The sequence below is a fragment of the Camponotus vicinus genome, unplaced genomic scaffold (genome assembly GCF_025532165.1).
Source record: "Camponotus vicinus isolate PSW18456_S1 unplaced genomic scaffold, iyCamVici1.0 SCAF_1, whole genome shotgun sequence".
Taxonomy (NCBI): Eukaryota; Metazoa; Arthropoda; class Insecta; order Hymenoptera; family Formicidae; genus Camponotus; species Camponotus vicinus.
In genome coordinates, this window is record NW_028141945.1 from 38,676,605 (window position 1) to 38,698,720 (window position 22,116).

General features: G+C 40.7%; 2 protein-coding genes across 2 annotated transcripts in view; one reads left to right on the forward strand and one right to left on the reverse strand.

Annotated features, from left to right (window-relative positions):
- LOC145966288 (facilitated trehalose transporter Tret1-2 homolog) overlaps nucleotides 1–8,191 on the reverse strand; it is a 49,444-nt gene extending 41,253 nt beyond the window's left edge. Inside the window, exon 1 of the mRNA XM_083090289.1 lies at nucleotides 7,657–8,191. Coding sequence (XP_082946415.1) covers nucleotides 7,657–7,680 — 24 coding nt within the window. The 5' untranslated portion in view covers nucleotides 7,681–8,191. The remainder of the gene's footprint in view (nucleotides 1–7,656) is intronic.
- LOC145966387 (mediator of RNA polymerase II transcription subunit 20-like) overlaps nucleotides 1–22,116 on the forward strand; it is a 77,333-nt gene that overhangs the window by 48,212 nt on the left and 7,005 nt on the right. The gene's annotated exons all lie outside the window — the stretch shown is intronic.

Sequence of the window (22,116 nt, forward strand, 5' to 3'; positions counted from 1 at the left end):
GATGATTTATCTGTCCATTTTATCGGTATCTCACAATCGCAATTTTGCGCATTTTATTTATACAGGATGTCTATTTGGAAAAATGTGAAGAGATTTTTTGTACTTGAAAAAATCAGGGAATTCTCATGCAATTTTATTGGGGAAATATTTGAAAAAAATTCTCTCTTCGATAATTTTGTTCTTATTTTAGCAACTCTCATCGGTATGCCAAATCTTGAATTATGTGTTTAAAATATATTATAAATATATATCTATCTCTATATTTATTGTTTTATTAACAAGATATTAAATATATAGTAAATATTTTTTTGTTATAATTTTTAATGATAAAAAATGAAAATGTTATGAGTGAAAAATATTTATCTTACAATAGATATTTAGTTTTCTGCAGTACATTTGCAAACTTGAAATTTAAATGACTCTGTTTTCCTTTCATATAAGCTTCATAAAAAGCATTAGAAATCGCATATAATAAAAAAAATTATTTTAAAAAGTTGCACTAAAGAATTTTTAAAATATTCTCTAGAATTTTTAACAAAAATATTCTCAAAATTAAAGTTTTTAGAGAATTTTTAGAGGCTTTCCTTGTTATATTTCAGCATATTTTTTATTATATATTTTGTTATTCATATTTTGAATGTTTTTAATGTTCTTTTTGATAATAAAAATATCAAACTATGAAATTGTGCAATCTAAGCGAGCAAATAGATTCGTGCGAGATTACGATCGCGTGAACGATGACAGTTGTAGTTACGTAGGAGGGGCTCTCGACTGCGACCACGTAATCTTGAACTTTGTTTGCGTGTAACGATGTTAAATTTTATGAGACACGAAGTCCTATAACTCCAGTACCACCTTTAGAACGATAATATGCATAAACGGATTGTCCCACAACTTGTACGGGTTAAGTTTATCGCGATGACGACTGATTTCGAAATTGTACCATTCTACTATCAGCCTCCCTAATGAACAATCTCGCCCCCTGCCGTGTTGTAAGCATCGTGCGAGCAGACAATATCAAAAATTGAGAATTTTATAATGCAGAGAAACACACTTTATTGAAACGTATAAGCAGAGACGGGAGAAAACTTGTACTCCTTCGACCAACGAAGAATATTTTCTTCTACTCGAGATATATACAAAAGAAATTATTTGAATATACAAGTGTGGGAAAGTTAGGTAGAAAGATAGGTTTTTGCAGCTCTCGCCGCTGGAGAAGATCCATCCGATTAATTCAACGAGCTTTTCTCACGCAGCGTCTTCGAGGCGTCTTTCTAACCGATGCATCGCGTAAAAGACAGCGAGAGGGAAAGAGAGATCACTATCCACGGATGCTACAGTATTTAAGTGCACTTTGCCGCTGAAAATAAAATACATGGCGCTTTCTATCCTGAAAGTATTTTATAAGCCGCGGTGATAACGTGTGTTCGCGTCTTGGGGCTTGCATCCGCAGTGCGCATCGGATGCACTGGCTGTTATCGAGAGAGAAAGAGAAGGGATTGATTTTAAAGAGATGCGCTCGAACACGCGCACACAGAAATGAATTTCCTCTCTCCTAGTTTTTCGATTCCGGTGTCTTTCTTCCTCTCTTTTGCCGCTTTGTCGCATACCTGCGATCCGATCTCTCTCTTCTTTCATTCCATCTTCGTTTCCCACGTCGCTTCCATCTCTCTCTCTCTTTCTCTCTCTTCCTCGATCCCTCGGTTTCCCTCTCTTGGTTACTCTAATGTGTGTCGGTGGGTCGATCGGTATCTAGGTCGCGGGTTTTGGCAGTACGGTCCACACCCTCCTCCCGGCCTCCTTTCTGCACCGCCGCCACCCCCTCGCTGAAACGCGACATCCACCGCAGCTCTACGCAAAATTCAATTTCCGTAGGATACGCATATTTTTTTTTATATGTAATTAGATAATTTTTTTGTCTCGTTAAAGAGAGATTATCTTCAAAGTTATCGATTTACTCTACAAAGATCTCATTATCGCGCCGCTTTAATGACACGAATTTAAACAAAGCGGCATCGTTTCCCGAAAATTCGTTTAGAGGATAATGATTTTAAAAGTCGGATAATAATGCACGCTCTTTATACTGCGGCGAGAGATTACAACGGAATATTAAATATCCTATTTCCATCGCGATCGATCAATCGTTGCAGCGTGATCGAACTAATAGCCATTATGCTAGACCGCGTAAATACAGCGTAACGCGTTGTTGACCCAAACAAAATTTCCCGACCGTATTATCGGACCTTTGCATTATTAGCTTCCCACTCTATTAAATCCCACGCTTTCGTCAAGGGTTCATTATGATAACAGAAATGGCATGGCTCGTCCTCAATGCTCATATAAATTAAGGGCTCGGTCCATTCTAGCAATATGAAGAGTTGCTAATTTTTAAGAATTTTTTTTTTGAAGAATATTAGAGAGAAATTAATTTTTTTCACATTTTACGCATTTTATCGGTATTTAAATAATAATCAGTATCTTTAAATCTTGAATAGTTAACTTTTTTGTTACGAGTTTTTGCTTCTCGATCTAATTTTATTTATGATACTTTTGGAAATCTAATTTCATTTTAAAAAATTGAAGACTAACAAAGTAGTGTCATTTTTAAACTAGATGTTTCAATTTTGTTGGTTTTTTTATTTCTTTAGATTAAAGAAATATCGAATGTACTAATTTTTTAAATTCTAATTATATTGACGTACTGTTTAAAAATGAATAGAAACATGTGTAAAATGCTAAAAAAATCAATTTCTAAAAAAACTTCTCAAAATTATCAATTTTCCACACTGCTAGACTGAGCCTAACACACTTTGTTACAATGTCCGTGAAAATATTTGTCCGTAAAAATTTATATTTTCTGGAAGATTCATGTAAATCGCTATTTTTCGAAGTTTGTATAGAGTATTTAGTTCCCTGTAAAGAGTTGGAATTCTTAGGAAATTGTATTGAAACTTAAGAAATTGAAAAATTCTCTGATAATTTTGCTCTTTTAGATTCCTCTAATAATAAGGCTACATATCGGACGAGAAATTTTCAAATAGCAAACAAGAACGTCGATGAAGACAAATACTGATATTCTCATCAACCTTCGGTGAATGTTTACGAGGACTCGCGATATCCTTGACGTGTCGACAAATTGTATACACGTATAACAGAATATAAAATATCATCAACTGCGTGATCTCATCCGATCGGTGAGTCGATCAGTTCGATAGCGGACGATGTAGAGAAATGACATGTCATTGACTTACACAAAGTACGAAAGTACATACACAGTAATCTCTCCGTGCGTGTTATCTGAACATTCCATTAGCGTCGTACTGCATCCCACGATCAGGCGTGTAGCGTTCATTACGTTGACACCGTCGTGACGGCGGTCGCGTTGATGCTAACGACGAAAGTTTGCCCGAGCAAGGTTAACGCCGATCGTTGCCGGCGAGATCGCTGTAAGTTTCGCGAGCGGAAAGCTCGATAAATTCGCGCGGCGAATTTCTGACCGAGTTCCTCTCGCGAATCTCCCGACCGGCTATCCATAGCGAAATTGATAATTCGACCCTATTGTGACGGCGTTTAATCCTATTAGAACTCAGCCACTCGACCATAATACCCTTCGAGGTCACGTAAACGGTAGCGATCGGCTCTCTCGCCCTCGAATTTGATCGATCGCTGCCGACAGGATCATAGGAGAAGGTGTACGTATCGCCGAAAATTCGGATTACCTTTGAAAAATGTGTAAATGTTGCTTCGTGATACTTGATCGCGATAATTTTTTATTCACGTTTATTCACCTTTCATCCATGGAGCTTGATGATTTTAGCTATTCATAACATCGTGTTCGCGTATGATAAACTCAACAAATATTGTGTATGCGGTATATATTTTGTTATGATAAAAACGTGAAAATATTTTCTCCGTGAAAATTTATATTTTATGGAAGATTCATGTAGATTGCTATTTTTTCAAAGTTTGCACAGAGTATCTAGTTCCCTGCAAAAAGTTGGAATTCTTAGGGAAATCTTGTATTGAAACTTTAGAAATTGTTTGAAAAATTCTCTGATAATTTTGCTCTTTTAAATTCCTTTAATAATAAGGCTATATCGGACAAATTGTGAATTATAAACATATATTGTTTTTCTTCATTGCAACTTTAATGAAAAGAAATAAAAATGTACAAATAAAAAATATTTACAAAGGCTATTCAAGATTCTTTTCAATAATCAAATTGAACATTTGAAACTTATACAAGGCTCTTTATTTTTCGTTCGTACGAGTTAAAAGCATTCAAAAACACACACGATGAAAAAACTTATTTTAAAAAGTTGCATTTAAAAATCTTACAATTTTATCTAAATTTTTCAACAAAAATATCTGGAATATTTTGAGAAATTTTTCATACAAAATTTAAGTAGACACCCTCTTGTAGAACATTTCCTATCGCGAAAGCGAGCGATGGCACATCGCGAGGATGTGCGCGAAGGAAAATAGGTTAACGCGGATCTACATACGCGCATATGTGAATTATTGTAAATCTATATTTACATGGAGCATCGTCGTTATGCCATTTCGAAAAGTCTCTGACGTCGCGTCGGGAAAAGTGATCGCGGCCGGTGCGATGCACGCGTCAATCAGCCTGCGAACGAGAAAATCGAGAGGAGTTAAACACAGACAGAACGGGTTTTCGCAACAAACACGATGACGGAAGTCGACAGCGGCAATTTTGTCCACGATCTTGACGCGTGTCTTGACACTTGGCGTCAAATAAATGACGCCTTCTCTTCCAGTTAGATATTTATGAATCGCGATCACTTGGAATAAAGTGAGATATTTACGAGCGAGATAACGCTAGAGAGAGAGTAAGGGATGTTATATTCCAAATGTCATATTTTTCCCACATTTAAATCCGAGATTTGCCCTATAACGTATTAGGATGTAAACACGGTGCGTTTCGAGGAATGTCCTATTAAAGTGTTTCTGACGCCTCGTATACGACGTCTCGTCTCTACGAATAGACGAGATGATTCAGACGCCTTTAAAGCGTCTCGTCTAACGGAGCAAAAGAACAATGCGGCGCGATCGACGATGCGGATTCGTCGCGCGTACATATAAGACAATCGCACGGGTGCGTCTGCGACGCACGTGGTGCCCGAGCGACCGTCTATGAATAAACATGCCGAGAATCTGCATTATTCGGCACCGATCACCTGGATTTCGGACGCGAAATACCAATACGGTCGATAACCCGAGACTTAATTTGTCATTTATTTACCGTCGACGAAATATATGTTGCATTGTCCTTGAAACAATACAACACCTCCGTGCTAAGACTTAATGCGTTTCCGTGGCATTTTAATCGACAGTCGCACTTTTGCAATTTAATTCGGCGCGTTTAATTTTCAATCGCTCGTAATTGAAACCTTTTGACATATTTAATAGAAAAAAAATCATTAGTTTAATGTCCGTGATTTAAAGGAGATTTACGATTTTTGAAACGGTCCGTGTACGCGTTATGAGATATATATAATTTCTTATTAGCTCCCAACAAGATCTTTGATGTCCAAGACCTTTGTTCGTTAAAGTGCCAAGTATTCTTACCGGTGGAACAATAAAAACTTTGATCTCCTTTGCTGCAAAATTCGCGAAACACCGCGCGTCTTAAAAGACTTGGACTTGTTACCGCTGTTATTCGCCTCTATTAGACCGAGTACTAATGGTAAAACAAAATTTAAACAGCGATATAACTGATATTTTTCGCTCGAATCTCTTGATCTTGTTGATTCCATTATTTGCAATTTTTAGTCATTTATTCTCCAATTATATTTTCGATATTTTTTTTCATTACAATCATTGTTTTCTATGACGAGAAACAGACATGCTTTAGAGAAAATATTTCGATAATCGTTTCTAAAATTCTCTCTCCCGCAAAACATTTTTCAGATGATCGATCATACATTTAATCGCTTCGCTAATTGACATGTTGCAATTATCTCGTTTTTATTTACGTCACAATGATAATCTCGATGATATATCGATGCTCCTTTAAATAATTTTTCATGATTATTAATAGGCTGGATGCGAAGAATTATTACAAGTTTGAGATCGGTGTTGGACGCTTACATATTTTTCAGGACAATTCGGCGAGCTCTTTCTTTACTTGGCGCGAATTCGCGACGGCTTGTAAAAATAGTAGAGGGGAAAATGAGCGGGAGAGGACGCGGAACGTGTATGTATATCGATAATTTATTCCTTCGGTCGCAGTAGCGATTTTTCCGAACGTGTCAGCGACACTTTTACCGCGCATATTTTATACGTCCGCTCGTGCGATGTCCCAGTCGCTCTTAAACGCGCGCTACGTCTCTTCCCGTCAAGCACGACGAGGTAACGACAATAAAAATGTATGTCGCGTATGCCGCCAGAATCAATATACAAGATAGATACATGTGCATAAATAATCCTCTCCTCTCGATCGCAAACACGGCTGACTCGAGGGGCTACTTCCGTAATCGCGAACAAACTGTACAAGGTGTACTTATATAAGATATAACCATCGATCTAGATGCTATGGGCGACTCTTCGCAAAGAGAACTGCACCTTCTTTCATTATTATTATTATTATTATTATTATTATTATTATTATTATTATTATTAAGATGTAAAAAACTCAAAATTTGACGAGAAATTTTCTCGCGTGCTTAGAAAAAAAACTTGGCGAGGGGAAGGCCGTTTTAATTATTCATAATCATCCGAGATGAAGTCCAAGCGCGCCGGGGAGGATTTTTTCTCTGCGCGGGTGGAAGGGGTTTTTAAATGGGATAGTTTTAATTTTTGGTCGTTCTCGCTGCGGGAGATCCACGGGAGAGATAGGAGACGGTCGATATCTGGCAGCAACGTTGCTGCCGTCCGACGAGAGGTCCACGCTTATCTATTATGTTCTTGCTACGGCCATTGCGAACAATAACCGTACCACGAGGAGATTCGAATTTGTCGCCAAGTATGCTGCATTGTCGTAGCAGCGTGTAATCTCGGCATACTTTATCAACTGGAGCAGCTGTAATTTGTTCGATGGAGGGAACTTTCCCTCTTACTCCGAAATTAGTTTAATCATTATTTATATTACTTTATGATATTAATTAGCTTGGTATATCGTATTGTATGCATTATTCACGAATTACAGCACGCTCGTAGGTGCGTAAGATGAATTATTTTGATAATTAAGACTTTTCGGTTGATAACGTTCGCCTCGTATATTGTTAAGGCTGAACTTGCAATTGTGCGTCTCGGTTAAATTCTCCTGTAATATTTATCTCTCACTTTCGACGAGCGCGTCCAACCCACTAACCGACTTTAAAGTTGATAGCGACGAGTGCTTCTTCAGCAGCTCTCGTAACTAAAAACTTTTGCCCGCGTCAGGATGAATACAACAATGCGAATATCAGGGCGCGTATCTGAGCGCGCGGAAAAAAAAACGAATTATCTTCCAAGGAGAATGTTTCAATTTTAAAAGTCGCAGAAATATCTCTTATCCGACAATTATTCTCGATTTGAAGTCGGGATAAATATGTAAGTCGCGTTATTTCGTAATAATTTAAGCCTACGATACTCGTATCTTATCTTCCCTTTCATTTTCCCTCGCGTTCGTAAACAGGTCCGATTACTTACGTAATATCTGTGATTCAGTGACATCTCTTTACGTTTCTTCGCCAGCTATTGTTCTTTCCCCTCGTCTAGGACGTCTCGGAGATGCTCGCAAAGTCGATGCTCGCGATTTCCATGTCTCTTCTCTTCGTTCGGAGCTGGCCGGTCGATATTCGCATGGTGGGAAAAATCCTCGAAGCGCTCTCTTCGCGGGAAGATGCAAAGACGCGTACTATTGTCGCCAAGTTTCTTGCTGCGCGGAACGTGCCTCACGTTTCGCTCGCACTGAGAAGCAAGGGGGAATAATTCGCGCGCGCAGTCGTTACTCGGCCGTCTCCTTCCTACATGGGCAGTGTTATCCTCTTCTTTTCCACGGGCGATATCAGTCTTATATATTTATTGTCGGGGTTTCGCACTTATCTCTAGCGTCGTCATTATTGTCGCTTTTGCTCGCGCGCGCGCGATTGTTTCCTGCGTCTGGGTCGTACGTTCTCCAACTATCTCATTCCTTCTCTCGACTCACTCGCACCACCTACGTCGCGCAGATTTTATTTCCGAAGGACTCTTTGCGAGAGGGATTTATGTCGGAGGATATTACGTCTTAGACATATCGGAGCCGGCATGGAGTCTCGCGCCAAGAGAGCGATCGCGAACGTTTCTTCTTTCCGTCTACAAAAAAAAGACACACAGAGTGCTTTACTACATTTACGTATTCTCCGATGATTATTCCAAGCCGAGTTAAATTCTACGAATTCTTCTAGTCACTCGCTGAAAAATATTACGAGCGATAAAAATTTTAAAATTCTCTCCCAGAGGGGAGAAAAAAATATTACACTTCGGGAAAAAATATCTCTCTTTCTCAAATAAATTATGTTACTCGGAGAGAGAAAATACTCGATCGACTACTGAAGTGTGTCAAATGCGAAGTTTCCGATAAAAATACGAAAGTCGAGCTTTAAATTGCAGTTTTTTTATAATTCAATTTCGCGCGTTGTATTAAACTTTACAGACTCGGTCTATTCGTTCTCAATTATCAATTTATCGTGTTGCATTAATTCTTCTTCTAAATATGAGATAAAATAAATTTAATTAATTAATTAAATTCTTCTTTCAAATATAAGAAAATAAAAAGTATACATTTTCTTTTAATACTTTAGGATTTTCGAATCTCATTAGGATCTCTTAGTTGATGCGCTTTCGCACAATCGCGATTCGACATTTTTAACATCACGCTCGCCTGTCTACGTATCTTATCGCATCAGGCTGCTTAATAGTGCACAAGTATAAATAGTATGTGTTCAAAACGTCACCGTTATGGACCGGAGCTTTTAGCTCCGCCTGTAAAAACGTCGCAGTCCATTAGCGATGCCGACGATGCAACGTCACTTGGTGCGATGCAAAAATTCAACGCTCCTCCGCGCTCGCACAGTCGAGGAATGCATCGTCCGGCTGTTATTATCCGTGCTGTCCGTAACGGAACGGAAATAAAATCAGACGCGGGAAAGAGTGCGCGTCCAAAAATGTTATAAAAAAAATGTGACATTTGCGACGCGTGCGAAACGTGACGATCTCTCGAAATACTTCGCTACGCGATCGTATGTTTGATCAATTAAAAAACTTATTTACGGCTATTTTATACGAAAGAACATTTGTTATTCATCGCTTGCGCTTCATCTTGTATCAATTTTTTGCGAAATACATCGACGTTAATCTTGTTGTCAATTATATCACCGCGGAAGCTGAAAGTGCATCCATTCGATAATTTTGCGTTTACGAGATTTTAAAGAATTTTTAAGAGGAATATTCGATAATTTTGCGTTTACGAGATTTTAAAGAATTTTTAAGAGGAATATTTTTTTCGCCGATGAAATATCAGAATGATCGGTAACGTCACAAATAGCGCGACTATTGTTCCTCCCGTTCTGAGACACCAAAGTGCGGCTATGCTGCCAATATCGCGCACCGACGACGTGATATCGGGTCACCAAGTCCAGCCCTGTCCCCGGCAGCAGCCGGCCGATAACTTACGCGACGCATCGGCGTGGCACGGCTATTAATACGCGGATTGAATTTACCCGTAATTACCGTTGGATTAACCGGCTATTTGATTCACGACTATTCCCGATCGCCGATTCAAAACGTTCGACGAGAGAAATTCGCTCCGTCTCTCATGATCTTGTTAAGACGACGCGACACAGACGCGATGCACGTAGACTTCCGGGTCACGGATATAGACGTTGATCGATCGTCAAAGGATCGATTCCGTCCCGTTGAATTTGTCTCATCGGGAATGCTTAATTTAACCCTTTCAGATTTGACAGCGGTTGACAGCGCGCATTCGAACTTTCGCGCTCTTCTTGGAAAAATGTTCGCGTCGCAATAATCGCGAGTAATAATTCCGCTCGTTAATCAACGTTACGTGATTACGTAATACAGAGTGCTCGTTACGCGTAACGATTTAAAGTTGGACACGTTGATAGCTATCCGGCGCAACGATCAGCTGTTGCGAGCGACTGCATGACATATTGGTTATGCATTGTTTATTCTCTCGCTGAATCGATCGCATTTTCAAACCGAGGGTACATTGTTCCGCGCGAATAAACGGAGATCGGTCAATTTTATCGCGAACGATTTATTTCCGATCTACCATGGAGCGTAATCGGTGCAGCGTGTCTATCTAACGCGACTAGCGTCCGATCGATCGATCGGACATTAGTTACGTCGAACACGTGACGCCGACAGAAACGTTGTATTTTTCGCAACGCTCGCGGCGAAATCTCGTCGGTCGTTAATTTAAAAAACGTACATCACACGTTTCTCTTTCTCTCTCTTTCGCTCTTTCTCTCGGTATGATTCTAAATATGTGATACACGATTTTTTTCATCCACGCACGCACGAATTGTATTGTTTCTAGTACAGCTCGTACATCGTTATTCGAAAATCAAAATAAATTATTGTTTTATTATAAAAAATATTATTCAACTTTGTTGTAAATTATTAGAAAGATTTATCGCGTTGCGCGTATTACAATTATCGTTCGACTCTGTTCAATTACATGTATTTATTCCCTCTTGACGATAAATATCGCGGTCGCGCCGCGGCAATTAGAGGGAAGAAAAATGAAAGACGTAAGGCGTAAGGAGGAAAAAAAGGGAGCGAAGAACGCGAGACAGACGGGAGTAATATGTCCCGGCTCGTTTGCGGGATTTGCGACGCGGCCGAGTAGATATAAAAAAGGGGACTCGGAGAGAGGAGAGACAGGAATCCCTTTCGCTCTTCTTTATGCTCGATGGCAGGTTCCTCCGCACAAAGTGGCTTCCTCTCGCTCGCGCGGGAATAAATTATGAGACGCGGTTGGCTGGCTAGCTGGCTCCGAGAGCTTTCGATCCCCGTGTACTACTTCGACGATAAGAGGGATTCTCGCGATCGCGAGAAATGCGCGAATCGAGCCGATGGAAGGAGCCGTCCTTCAACTTTTCCGCGCGAATGAAAGCGGACGCCACGCTTTCTGCGTGACTTGGCAATCGATCAGAATTAAATGACAAGCCGGACGCGGATAAATTGCCGGCGAGCGACACTCGCCAGTCGTCGCGACCGAGATTATTAAAAAATACAAAAATGCGAAAAGTTTCACGGCTGCGAAAATAAAATACAAGTGCAAATTGTGAAAGTGCGAGAAAATTATCGTCACGTTCGATGATCCGTGAGAATCTGACACGACCGTTTTGCGTCTAAATTTTCTCCCGACGTATATTGTTCGTCTGACGTTCTTATAATCACCTACTTATTATAATGCGCGTAGAGCGCACGTATATTTTCGCGGGTGATCGCGCGCGCTGATACTGTTGCATTCATATTCGCGGATCGTAACGGCATTTCGATGCGCGAGACGTCGCCTCGATTGTATTTGACGTCAATGTAATAGCCGTGAATGATATTCGTTAGTGTGTTTGTTTAATATCGGGAAACGTTACTACTCGACGTCGCGTTCAATTACACTCAATCGGAAACCCATTGCGACATGCAGCGAGTTTTTTTCGCGAGGGGAGCAAAGATCGGCTGCGTGCATCGTTATGTGTGTATTCGACCTCGTCGAATCCGCATCGGTGTGAATGGTCTTTAATTACGAGCTTATCGATGTCGCGCATTCATCGTCGCGATCGCAAACGGAATTAAAAGCGAAATTTTCGCTTCTTCCTTTTTGCTTTTTCCGAGTTTTACTCCGAAAAAAAATTCATAATATATAAATGTGTCGCCTGAAATTAAACGCCGCTATTTCTTTCATTCGCGATCAATATCCGTCACTATGAAAAAGGCTTCTTTCCGGAAAATTAGCTTGTCATTTCAATCGGTATTGGTTGGAGTCGCGTGTCGTTTTCCTCTCTCATCGCGAGAGAAATCAAAACGACGACTACCGGTACGGAAACTAAACTTTTTCCATAAGCTCGGCGAGGAAAGTGGAAAGTACTTTGGCAGAGGTATACGCCCCGCGCTATGCAAGCAGAGTCTGCAGCATCGTGAATCGGAAATTTATCATTCGCGCGCGCACACACATACACACGCACGTGGAGTCTTTCGTTTACTCTTCATCCATCCACGCCACGCTCCACGATTTACGAACGCGGTGCACGTTCGCGTGTTCGAATTATCTCTCTCGCGTGTGGTCTGAAACGTGTCTCCAAATTTTAATAACGAATTTTCTTTAGGAAAGAAAAACTACGACCGTAGTTTTCTCACGTAAAAATCCGGGGTCGCCTATGCATCGAAACACTAATCGCGTATTCGACGAATCAAATTATAATTTCGTGAAATTGTAATTTATTTGACAGGTCACGTGTACAGTTGAGTCTTATTCGTCATTGCTGAATTAATAGGTTAAATGAGAAATTTCACTCGTCTTGTGTCTGAGAAAAAAAGATTTGCATCCCTCGAGAGCATTTCTCTGTGCCACTTTGGATTCTTGATTAATGTTGATCGACAAATGAATGAGCGAGATGATATATGCGTGTGTTAATTGGACCGTTTTTACTCTTTGATTATTATGATTTATCTAGCTAGACGGAACTAATAAAATTGCGATCTTCGGAGAGAGAAAATCACTTAACATACGCGACGATGGCGCGCGGGACACAAAAGCAGATGTGTATTAAAACGCCCACGCGCAATCACGCGCATGTGTATCTACTCTGTAAATGTCTCCATTGTAAATGGATCCTGTCTTGCGCGCGAATTACCGTAACTCATCGCGCGCGAACGTGTCAGAGGCCGGATTAAGCTACGCATTAAATCAGTTGTCTCGCTGCAGCGACGATTAATTTAAATTATCGCGCGTGGGAATTAGGACGCATCGAGAAGGCCAATATCTAACGTTAAAAGTCTACGAAAAATAATTACGGGGCAATTGTCAGAACGCAATGTATCGCCATCAATGCGAAGTCTATACGAAATTTCATATCCTATTCTGAAAATCCGATGCTTTAATCGATGTTAGATTCGATCATTCAATTTTATCTGTCGCATAATATATTATATAATCGTCGTTTTCACGTCGAATTATCTTAAACTGTAATATATTTTTATTCTCTAAAATTGGACTTTTAATTTTATGGATTATTATGTAAATGAAGTGGATAAAGTTTGAAATAATATTCCAATTCCCCAGAAAGTTAAATATTCCGTCACAGAAAGCTATCTCTGCGCTTATATCCGAGATTGTAATAAAGTTATTTTAAAGTTGCAAGATGTATACGTATTTCACAAAATAAATGACGAATAATATAATAATTTAACCATCATCATGAGCACGTTTTATCGTCAGCTAATGTTCGAGGGGCGGAAAATCAGCGGTCGCTATTGATAACAGAGATAGAGAGAGAGAGAGAGAGGGGTGCTGCTCTCTCTGCAGATTAAATTGTTCGATCGATCGCGGAACGTAAAATGAAAGGGGTCTATAGGGAAAGAAGGTAGAGAGAAAAAGAAAGAGAGAGAGAGGGAACGAGGGCTTCTCTCTACAGCCCTTATAACGCTCCAAGTTTGTACGGACCAATAACCTTCCAGAACGCTATTAAATTGTATGATAAACCCCGAGCATCACCGGGGGCTTACGCGGCCGGGATATAAAACGGCGGGGAAAAGGTCGCGCCAATGCACAATAAGTAAACCCCTAACCCCCTGCGCCAGCGAATTTTTGCTGACGCGACGCGGCGCGTCGCATCCATGATGCAGCTGTTACCGGACCGATGTGCGACACTGCATGTGCAACACGCTCTTCCTTTCCAAGTAACATGAAGCTCCGCGATCATGCTGGTCATTTAAACGACCCTCTATCGAAAGCTGTGCCCAAGTTTATTCATCTTCTTCAGCTAGGAAAATAATATTCCCTGGTGACCTTTTAACATATCGTTTTTTTATCAATTTTTTTATAAATTGACTCATTTACTTTTGTTAATAGAATTATATTAATAGAATTATTAATTTAATATAATTTAATATAAATTATATTAATTTAATAGAATTAATTTAAGTTACCAAATATTCTTCTCTATTAAGTGTCTTAATTTCTTTTTTAATACTTTACACATTTTTTTTCAATTTAGTAGAATAAATAACACTCTTCGGTCCGAGGGAAATTACAACGGGGTACGCACGAAATCGATTTAATCGGTGCGGCGAATCAGCGCGTTGCTTTCGATTCGCGTCTTAAACGATGCACACTCTAACGTCCGATATCGTCGCGTGCATCGGGCAAAGAGCCATTAATCATATCCCGATATCGTTTAGTCACGGTGTTTCCTCGAGATGGACGCGATCCGCGACTCCATGCCGCTCCTCCGCGTCGCTATTCGCGAATAGAACGTCACCTACGTGGCGATAATAATTCCTATCCCGTTTCGCCGTCGATCCCGCGTCTAGCCGGCTTTGGACCGAGAAGATTACGCGGGTGTAGCAGCTGCATCGACTGGTCAATGCGTCCGCGATGGTGGGTGATTAATCACCTTGCTCCGCTTTCGACGAGGAGGAGATGCACTTTCTCCCCCTGGTTATTCCGCATCGCGCGACGCTCTTGAAGGAGGAGGGAAAGAAAAAGAACAAGGATCTCGGCGATTTCCTTCGTCGAGCGACAACCGGTCCGCGATCTTTCTCGGGGAATCCTCGCGATGACGAGAACGCCTGCCGTCGTCGACGACAAGAAGAATCCTGGCCTCGGTGCAGGACGACGCCTTCTTCCCTCCCGTACGTTTACCCCGTCGTTTCTTCTCTACCTCTGATTTCGCGGAGCAGTCGATCCTCGTAAAAACGCGCCGCATGGCACCGTCTCTTCCTCCGCTTCTACTCTCGACGAGGCGGACCGGCGGATTATGCAAAGCCGTCTTACTCGTCGCTCATCGACGACGTTCGCTCGCCCATCTCCATCCATTATCGGCCGGGGATCGAGTGTCGTCGTCGCGCTCCTCCCGGACGACTCCTCCTCGGAGTCGAGTTTGTTAGCCTCGCTGCTCGCGAGACTCGGAATCTCTCGCGTTCGTTTCCTCGTCCGTGAAACGCGCGATTGTATTCGCGTGTAAAGCCGTCCGTAGCGACGCGAGTGCACTCGGAAACGGCCGTATTGTGTGACGTAATGGACCGTTTTTCCTCCCCCCCCCCCCCACGGTTCGTTTCAGGGCGGCGCGAGATAAATATTTTATCGAAAGAATCTCGCACGCAAATTACACGCGAGTAGTATTTTTTTTAAGCTTCGATATTATTCGAGGACAAAATATTATTAATTCTGGAAGAGACGCGAAAGAAGATTTAAAGATCCGATTTGAGAGCCGGATGTACATAGGCGATGAATTTAAATCCTGTCTTCAAGGCGCTCGCCGAGAGAGGAAATTTTCTCTCCAAGAGGCACTATGTATACTCGACGGATATGTCAGCATATATATTAGCTTAAAACACTTTAGACACACGTGTATTAGTGTGTCACGTAAGTAATTCTTATTCGTGATTATCTCTCTCGAGGGACGAGGCTTTTAAAAGATAATGCTACACAAATGACAGTTTCATTTTTTAATATAGTACACGCGTTCTGTAATAGACTTTATTATATAGCTCTTTTACGTAATTTTTACGATACTTTTTACTTCTCAATTATTTTCGTTCCTACGAGAGAGAAAAAGAGAGAGAACACAATCAATCGTGAAGCGCTCGCTTAATGGTTAATCGATCAGCTGTTAGCCATTTAATCCCGATTTCTCCGGACAGAAATTTCACGTGCAATTGTTTCCGCAATTTTATTTACGTCCCATATTCTCTTCGAATATAAATAGCCGATTAAGCCGGGCTCCCGGATCGTGTAATCTAAGAAATTCCCTGGAAGCGTTAATTGCCGCGCGTGTCGAGAATAATTTCGCGTTTCTTCAGGACATTCGAGACACTCTTCTTCCTTTCGTAGGATTTTAATCGGGCGCGAAATTGCTTCTCTTCGTGACTCGCGGACCCCGGAATGCGGGCGCGTTTCACTCGAGATGATTCTCTGTCGAGCGACGAGCGTTAAAATCGAATGCGAACCGGCAGAGTGCAACTCGCGCCGCATTAACTTGGACAATTATCATCTGTGCAACGGCGATCGATCATTCGACGTTGCCGCTTCCGGAAACGTTTTCATTTCCTCCTCTCCCCGAGCTACTCGTGGTACAATTTCGCGATGTTGCGTCCCGCGTCTTCGCAACGACGGGAGAATCACGTCGATCACCGAGGAAAGCGAGATAAGCGGATTCCTGCTGCGCAGGAAGCGGAAAATTTGCACCAAAAGGGATGAATGCACAAATGGTGGCCGGCGTTTAATCGATTTTATTAATCGTCGAAATTTTTTACCAATCAGCTGATTACGCGATTTAATTTAATTTAATTTAATTTAACGGCGCATCCCGAACGGGACGAGATCCTAAAAGATGTTACCGCAGCGTCCATGTTGCCACGGGAATATCACCTACGTTGCACTCGCGTTGTCGCATCCAGACGTTGCACGCGCCCGAACTCCCGCGGATGAGGGGGAACGTCAATCTCCCCGCGCGCGCGAGAAAAAGCGTCCGCAGCGACTTTAATCCTCCCTCGGGACGCGACGCGGCGAGACGCGGTAAGAGGAGAAGGAGGAGGAAGGGGAGGAGGCGAAGGTGGCGAACGAGGGTCGCGACGAAAGCGACGGGTGCGCGACCCAGAGTCCACCCTCTCGCGCTTCCTCGACCTGCTGCTGCTGGCGTGCCACCCAACCGGCCACGACCGGGACATACATACCCGGCGATGAATCGCGGCCAACTGAGAGAGGGAGAGAACACGGCCCCCTAGACACTACCCCCGTCGGTTGGCTGTGGCATCGCGCACGAAAGCCCCCTGCGCGCAACCCCGGCAACCCCCGTCGTCGTCGCGCACTCGGATCCGCATGTTTTGTACGTGTGGGGTCGAGGAGGAGAAACGGCGGGTATGCGGGGGGGGAAGAGGGGAATAAGGGGGAGGATTGAAGAGGAGAGACGAGGAGAGACGCGATGCGGAGGGTGGGCGGAAGAGGGGTCGGTTAGACTACCTCGGGGCTACAATGACCGCGACTGGAGTTACTGGGTTAGGTCTGGGTTAGTTTGGATGGATCGGGATTCTTAGAACGGAGATGGAAAGGGGTAGGTCGGGTGCGAGAGTGGAAGAGGGGGAGGCATTTGTCCGGAAAGTTTCGGCGTATTTTTCAATCGATATAATGCGTCGCTTTTTTAAGCGATCGGCTATTGGTTCGGTTCGTATTCCGTCTGCCCGGAATAAGTCTCGACGATGATTTTTCGGAAAAAGATTGTGAGTAAATGCTGGATAATTTATGTGGCGTCATAAGATTAAATAAAAATTAGGAAAAAAAGAAGTGAGAGAGAGAGAGTTACTTTTCTGAATAATATTTATTTCCTTCATGGGGAAAAATTTGACAGAAATATTTTTTATTGTCGAGAAGAAGAGAATGTGCGATTATTTTTTTATCTTTAATTAAAATTTATTATCTTTACCGTTTGATTTGTGAGTGTAATTATTAAGTGTGCGATTAACAGCATGATTACACGCATCTTTTGCGATCTATGAAAACAACTCCATTGTTAAAACAAAGAAAAAAAAAGCGCGGAGAGAGAAGGGGAGAGATTTAATGTCATTGCACCAGCGTGTACAACAGCTTAATCCGGATCGATTCGAGGAGATTATGAACGATTGAATCGCCTTGTACCAAAGAGGCGCGTCCGAATCCGTCTGGTATAAATAGTCGTTAATTAATTCGAGCGACAAGATATAACGAGATACATATCGATGCGACATTTTGAATTTTCGCTGTCGGACGTTTTCCGGTGAATGTAACGACACGCAGAAGGACACATAAAAGCGAAGACACGACTTTATCCTTGAATTACTATCGTAAAATGCGAGGACGCGCGATGCGATGATATCGTAAACGTTACAACTTCATACGCTGATCCTAATTAATGTCGCGATAAAATACGCCTATGGCGGGATTACGTGGACACACCCAGGATAGCTCTCCCTCGGAAGGACGAGTTGAATAGAGGATAAATTGCTCGACAATAAAGTCTCTCTCGCAGTCCCGTAGAGGCGTCGCGTTTTGAAATTGGGGTGGATGCCGTTGGGTCGAAATACCCCGGGGGTCCGAACACACAATGGTATCTCATGATACTCCAAGTTGTTTACGTCACAAACTCCGAGGAGTAAGGGCTGAAATAAATAAAGACAAGCTACACCTCTCAGTTGCACCTCTTTTTTTATTGACCCGAATCGACCGCATGATTCTCTTTTCGAATCTCGCATAAAGCCGAAACTAATCGAGAATTACGTCCCGCGATGTTCGATTCGGTCGACATCAATCTGTCATGACATTCTATGAGCCGCTTCGCACGTGTCATTGCATCGCAAGAGAGCATACACTCTCATAACAATGTCATGCTTCATTTCGAATATATTAGATATATATTAGATATATATTTCTCGACTGAAAATCTTCTCTATCTAAAAACACATTTTGTCATATTTAATAAGTTAAATTTTCAATACAGAAAATGATGTTTTGTTTGTAATTAAAGCTGTACGCAATTATAAATGAAAGAAAATTTATTACAAATGTAATTTTTTATTTTGAGATTATCAACGATTTTTTTAGTTAAATAATTTTTTTCAAAATAATGTATTTTTTTATTTCAATTATGAACAAAATTATTCTCATTGCAAATAACTATAGACGAAATATTATCATTTTCTGAAAACCTAATTTATTAAATATAGAATGACAAATTTGCACAGGTATCTTTGAGATATTAATATCTCTATTTAATTGGGCAATTAATAAAATCTGTTAAGATAAATCTTTAATTTATTATGCTTTTGGTCTATTAAACGCAAAATAGAATTTAGACTCGACGGAAACATTAATGATTTTTTCCTCTGCTTTTTCTCCTCTTTGAAGAAATATAAGATACCGGCTTTATAAACTTTCACTGCTGATAGTGGATCGTTGATCGTTTGGTCGCTGGTAGCAGCTGAAACTTTTAATAAAGCGATCACAAATCTCCTTCTCCTCTCTCGATGATAGAATGAGAAGAAAGGGGGAAGAAAGTGACCCTTTCAACGCGTCGCCCATTTGCTATTATACCACATCGAAGTTATTCTTCCGAATTGAACGTTTCTTCAAATATTAGTCGACTATTAGTCGCATTGTAAGTTAAATGTATTAATCGAACGAGATGAAAAACATTTGTTACAACATCATAATATTATCGTATTTAAAACGCCAGTCTAATATTAAATATTTTACTACTTGTAATTAATAAAAATTAATTACAATTAATTAATGAAATCATATTACTGATTTTACATTATTTTTTTTATTGTGATCCATCTCTGACAGAGAGCTAAAAAGAATTTGTTAAGATGACAAAAAATTTTTAATAATGAATATGTATCATTGATATTAGAAATGATAATTTTTACGTTAGTTTATTTTAAATTTTCTCAAAAATAATATACATATAAACTTGAGAGGATATTGATCTGATAATTAAATCTAATATTTTTTCACGCGAGCGAAAATTTCTCTTCCGTGATACGGAAATAACATTTCGTAGCTGATGGATGCATTGTAAAATATCCCCGGCGAACGAACCGGATGCTGAATAATTGCGAAATTCATCTCATCTTCTCTAGCCGCAGTTTCCCCGCTCTTGTTTTAATTATAAGTCTCTCGGAGATATTATACCGCGCGCAATCTATCCGACATATATTTCGCGGCGTGTCCGAAATTACGTTTGATTTATGGTGCGAGTAATGTTGCGGCGCTTTATATAGTAATACTTCATCGATAAAACATTTCTCTCTCGCGCGCGCTCGGCCGAGCTCGCAGCCTGAAATTGGATCAGCAGCTCGGTGACAAAGCAGGTGCAACATGGAGCATGGTCGCTCACAATGAGAGTAATTAATAACCGCGGCACGGACGCGCACATAACGATGAAATGCGTCGACGAGGAAACGAAATGCGATCTGATGATTCTTTAAAAATTAGATTTATAAGTCACTGACATATATATGTGGTATGGTTGATCCTTATCGAGCAAACGTCAATCATCGATATAAAATTTATAAAATAAACACATAATCATTTCAAGAAAAATATATAATTAATATATTTCTCTCGTAAATTATTAATGATTCACATATATTATTTATTTATTTATTTTATCAGCATATTTATATATTTAATTTCACATGTAAACGCGCGGTTAGGTTATTATTAGATTCTTAGATAATAATTTGAGATATTCTTATTTTGTTATTCACAATATTTTCATAATTTTAAATTTCCTTTATTTGTATGGTATGTGCAGAAAAAATGCAAGTAGATGGATGCGGCAGTTTTATCGGCGTCTCTTGCCTCGCATCGGACGAATTAACGAAATGCTGCATTTGAACGGTCGCCTAATCAATGCTATAACATAATCAATGCTATAATCGGATAACAGAGGAATTATCTCCGGTTGGCATCGTTGCCTAATAATTGACACGCATCGCATTGCCGACGAAATCGAAATAATGCATTCGACGATGATGCGTGATCGCATTATGCCCGTATGATTAACGCACGTGCACCTCCTCTATTGACAGACAATCCGAAATTTCAGCGATAATTTTATATCAAACACCATGCGTACGTGTATTTTAAAAATAAGAAATTGGTTTAGAGCTGGAAAAGGAACAAAAACCGACAAACCTTTTAACCGCAGCTTCTTTAGCTAGACAGTTTTTGTAATGAAAACGTCAAGCTAACATTATCATTTATCGCGCCTTTCCGTACATCGTATAATATATTTCCCCAACTGAGCTTTAAATTAAAATAAGATCTCTTCAAAGTAAAATTCGCGCAAGAGTTAATTCGAAAAATATGATCTTCCTCCCTCGAAATTTAATTTGTCAAAAGCTCGTCACTTCTGTCAATCGTTAATGACTCGAAGACCTCGTAACCGTCTGCTTCGACATTGTCGTTTAGGGAAAAATCGATTCCGAATCGGCGAATCTCTGGACGAATCCTCAAGTAAAGATACTATTTAATTAAGCGATTTTCTTTTCTTTTTTTTTTCAAACCCAAACGGACCCACGTTTGCGGCTCCTGCGGTGCATCCGCACCTAACGGCGCTGCATACGTGCGATGCAGACGATGCGGTATGCGGCATGCGGCGCGTCGCAGGACCGTACGATCGTTGGTGCAAATTGCAGCGAAGGACGGAGGAGAACGAGAGGAGGGTAGGAAGTTTCAAACCCGCAGGAAGAGAGAGGATAATCCGATCGTTTTCATTAATCCAGAATCATTCGAGCGCGAGTGAGATATATGTTTGGCTCGTTGTTTTGCGTAAAGGCTACTTATTGTTGGATCATCGATTGAATTGTTTGCATTACACGGGAGGTACAATATAATGCCAAATTTGAAATATTCGATCGACGATACTTCGAACTATCAAATAACAATATATACAAAGCGTCAAAAATAATAATTTTATTATTATGATTAAAATTTCATGAAGATAAGTACGTAATATTTTTAGATACCGATTATATTATTATAGGATACAGTAAAATATTCTGTCGGATTTTCGCATCACAGATATACGGAAATGATTTCACCGGAGGCATTAGAACCGAAATGTTACGAGAGAGATAAATACATTGACGGGCAACCCGAAATTAGAGCGCATAAAACTGTCCGCGGTCGTTCGCCCCGCGATGAAAAATCGTGTCATTCGGACGTGCCCGCTAAAAGGACGCGTTATAATTTAACGGATAAATTATTCATACGTTAGGGCCTACACCCTACCATTATGTGAACGCACGAGCGGAGCGCGGTAGTGTGGCCGAATTATGAATATTCAGAAGAGTTCGCACGTCGTAAATTTAAACTTGTCGCTTGTGTTTCTGCAACGCGGA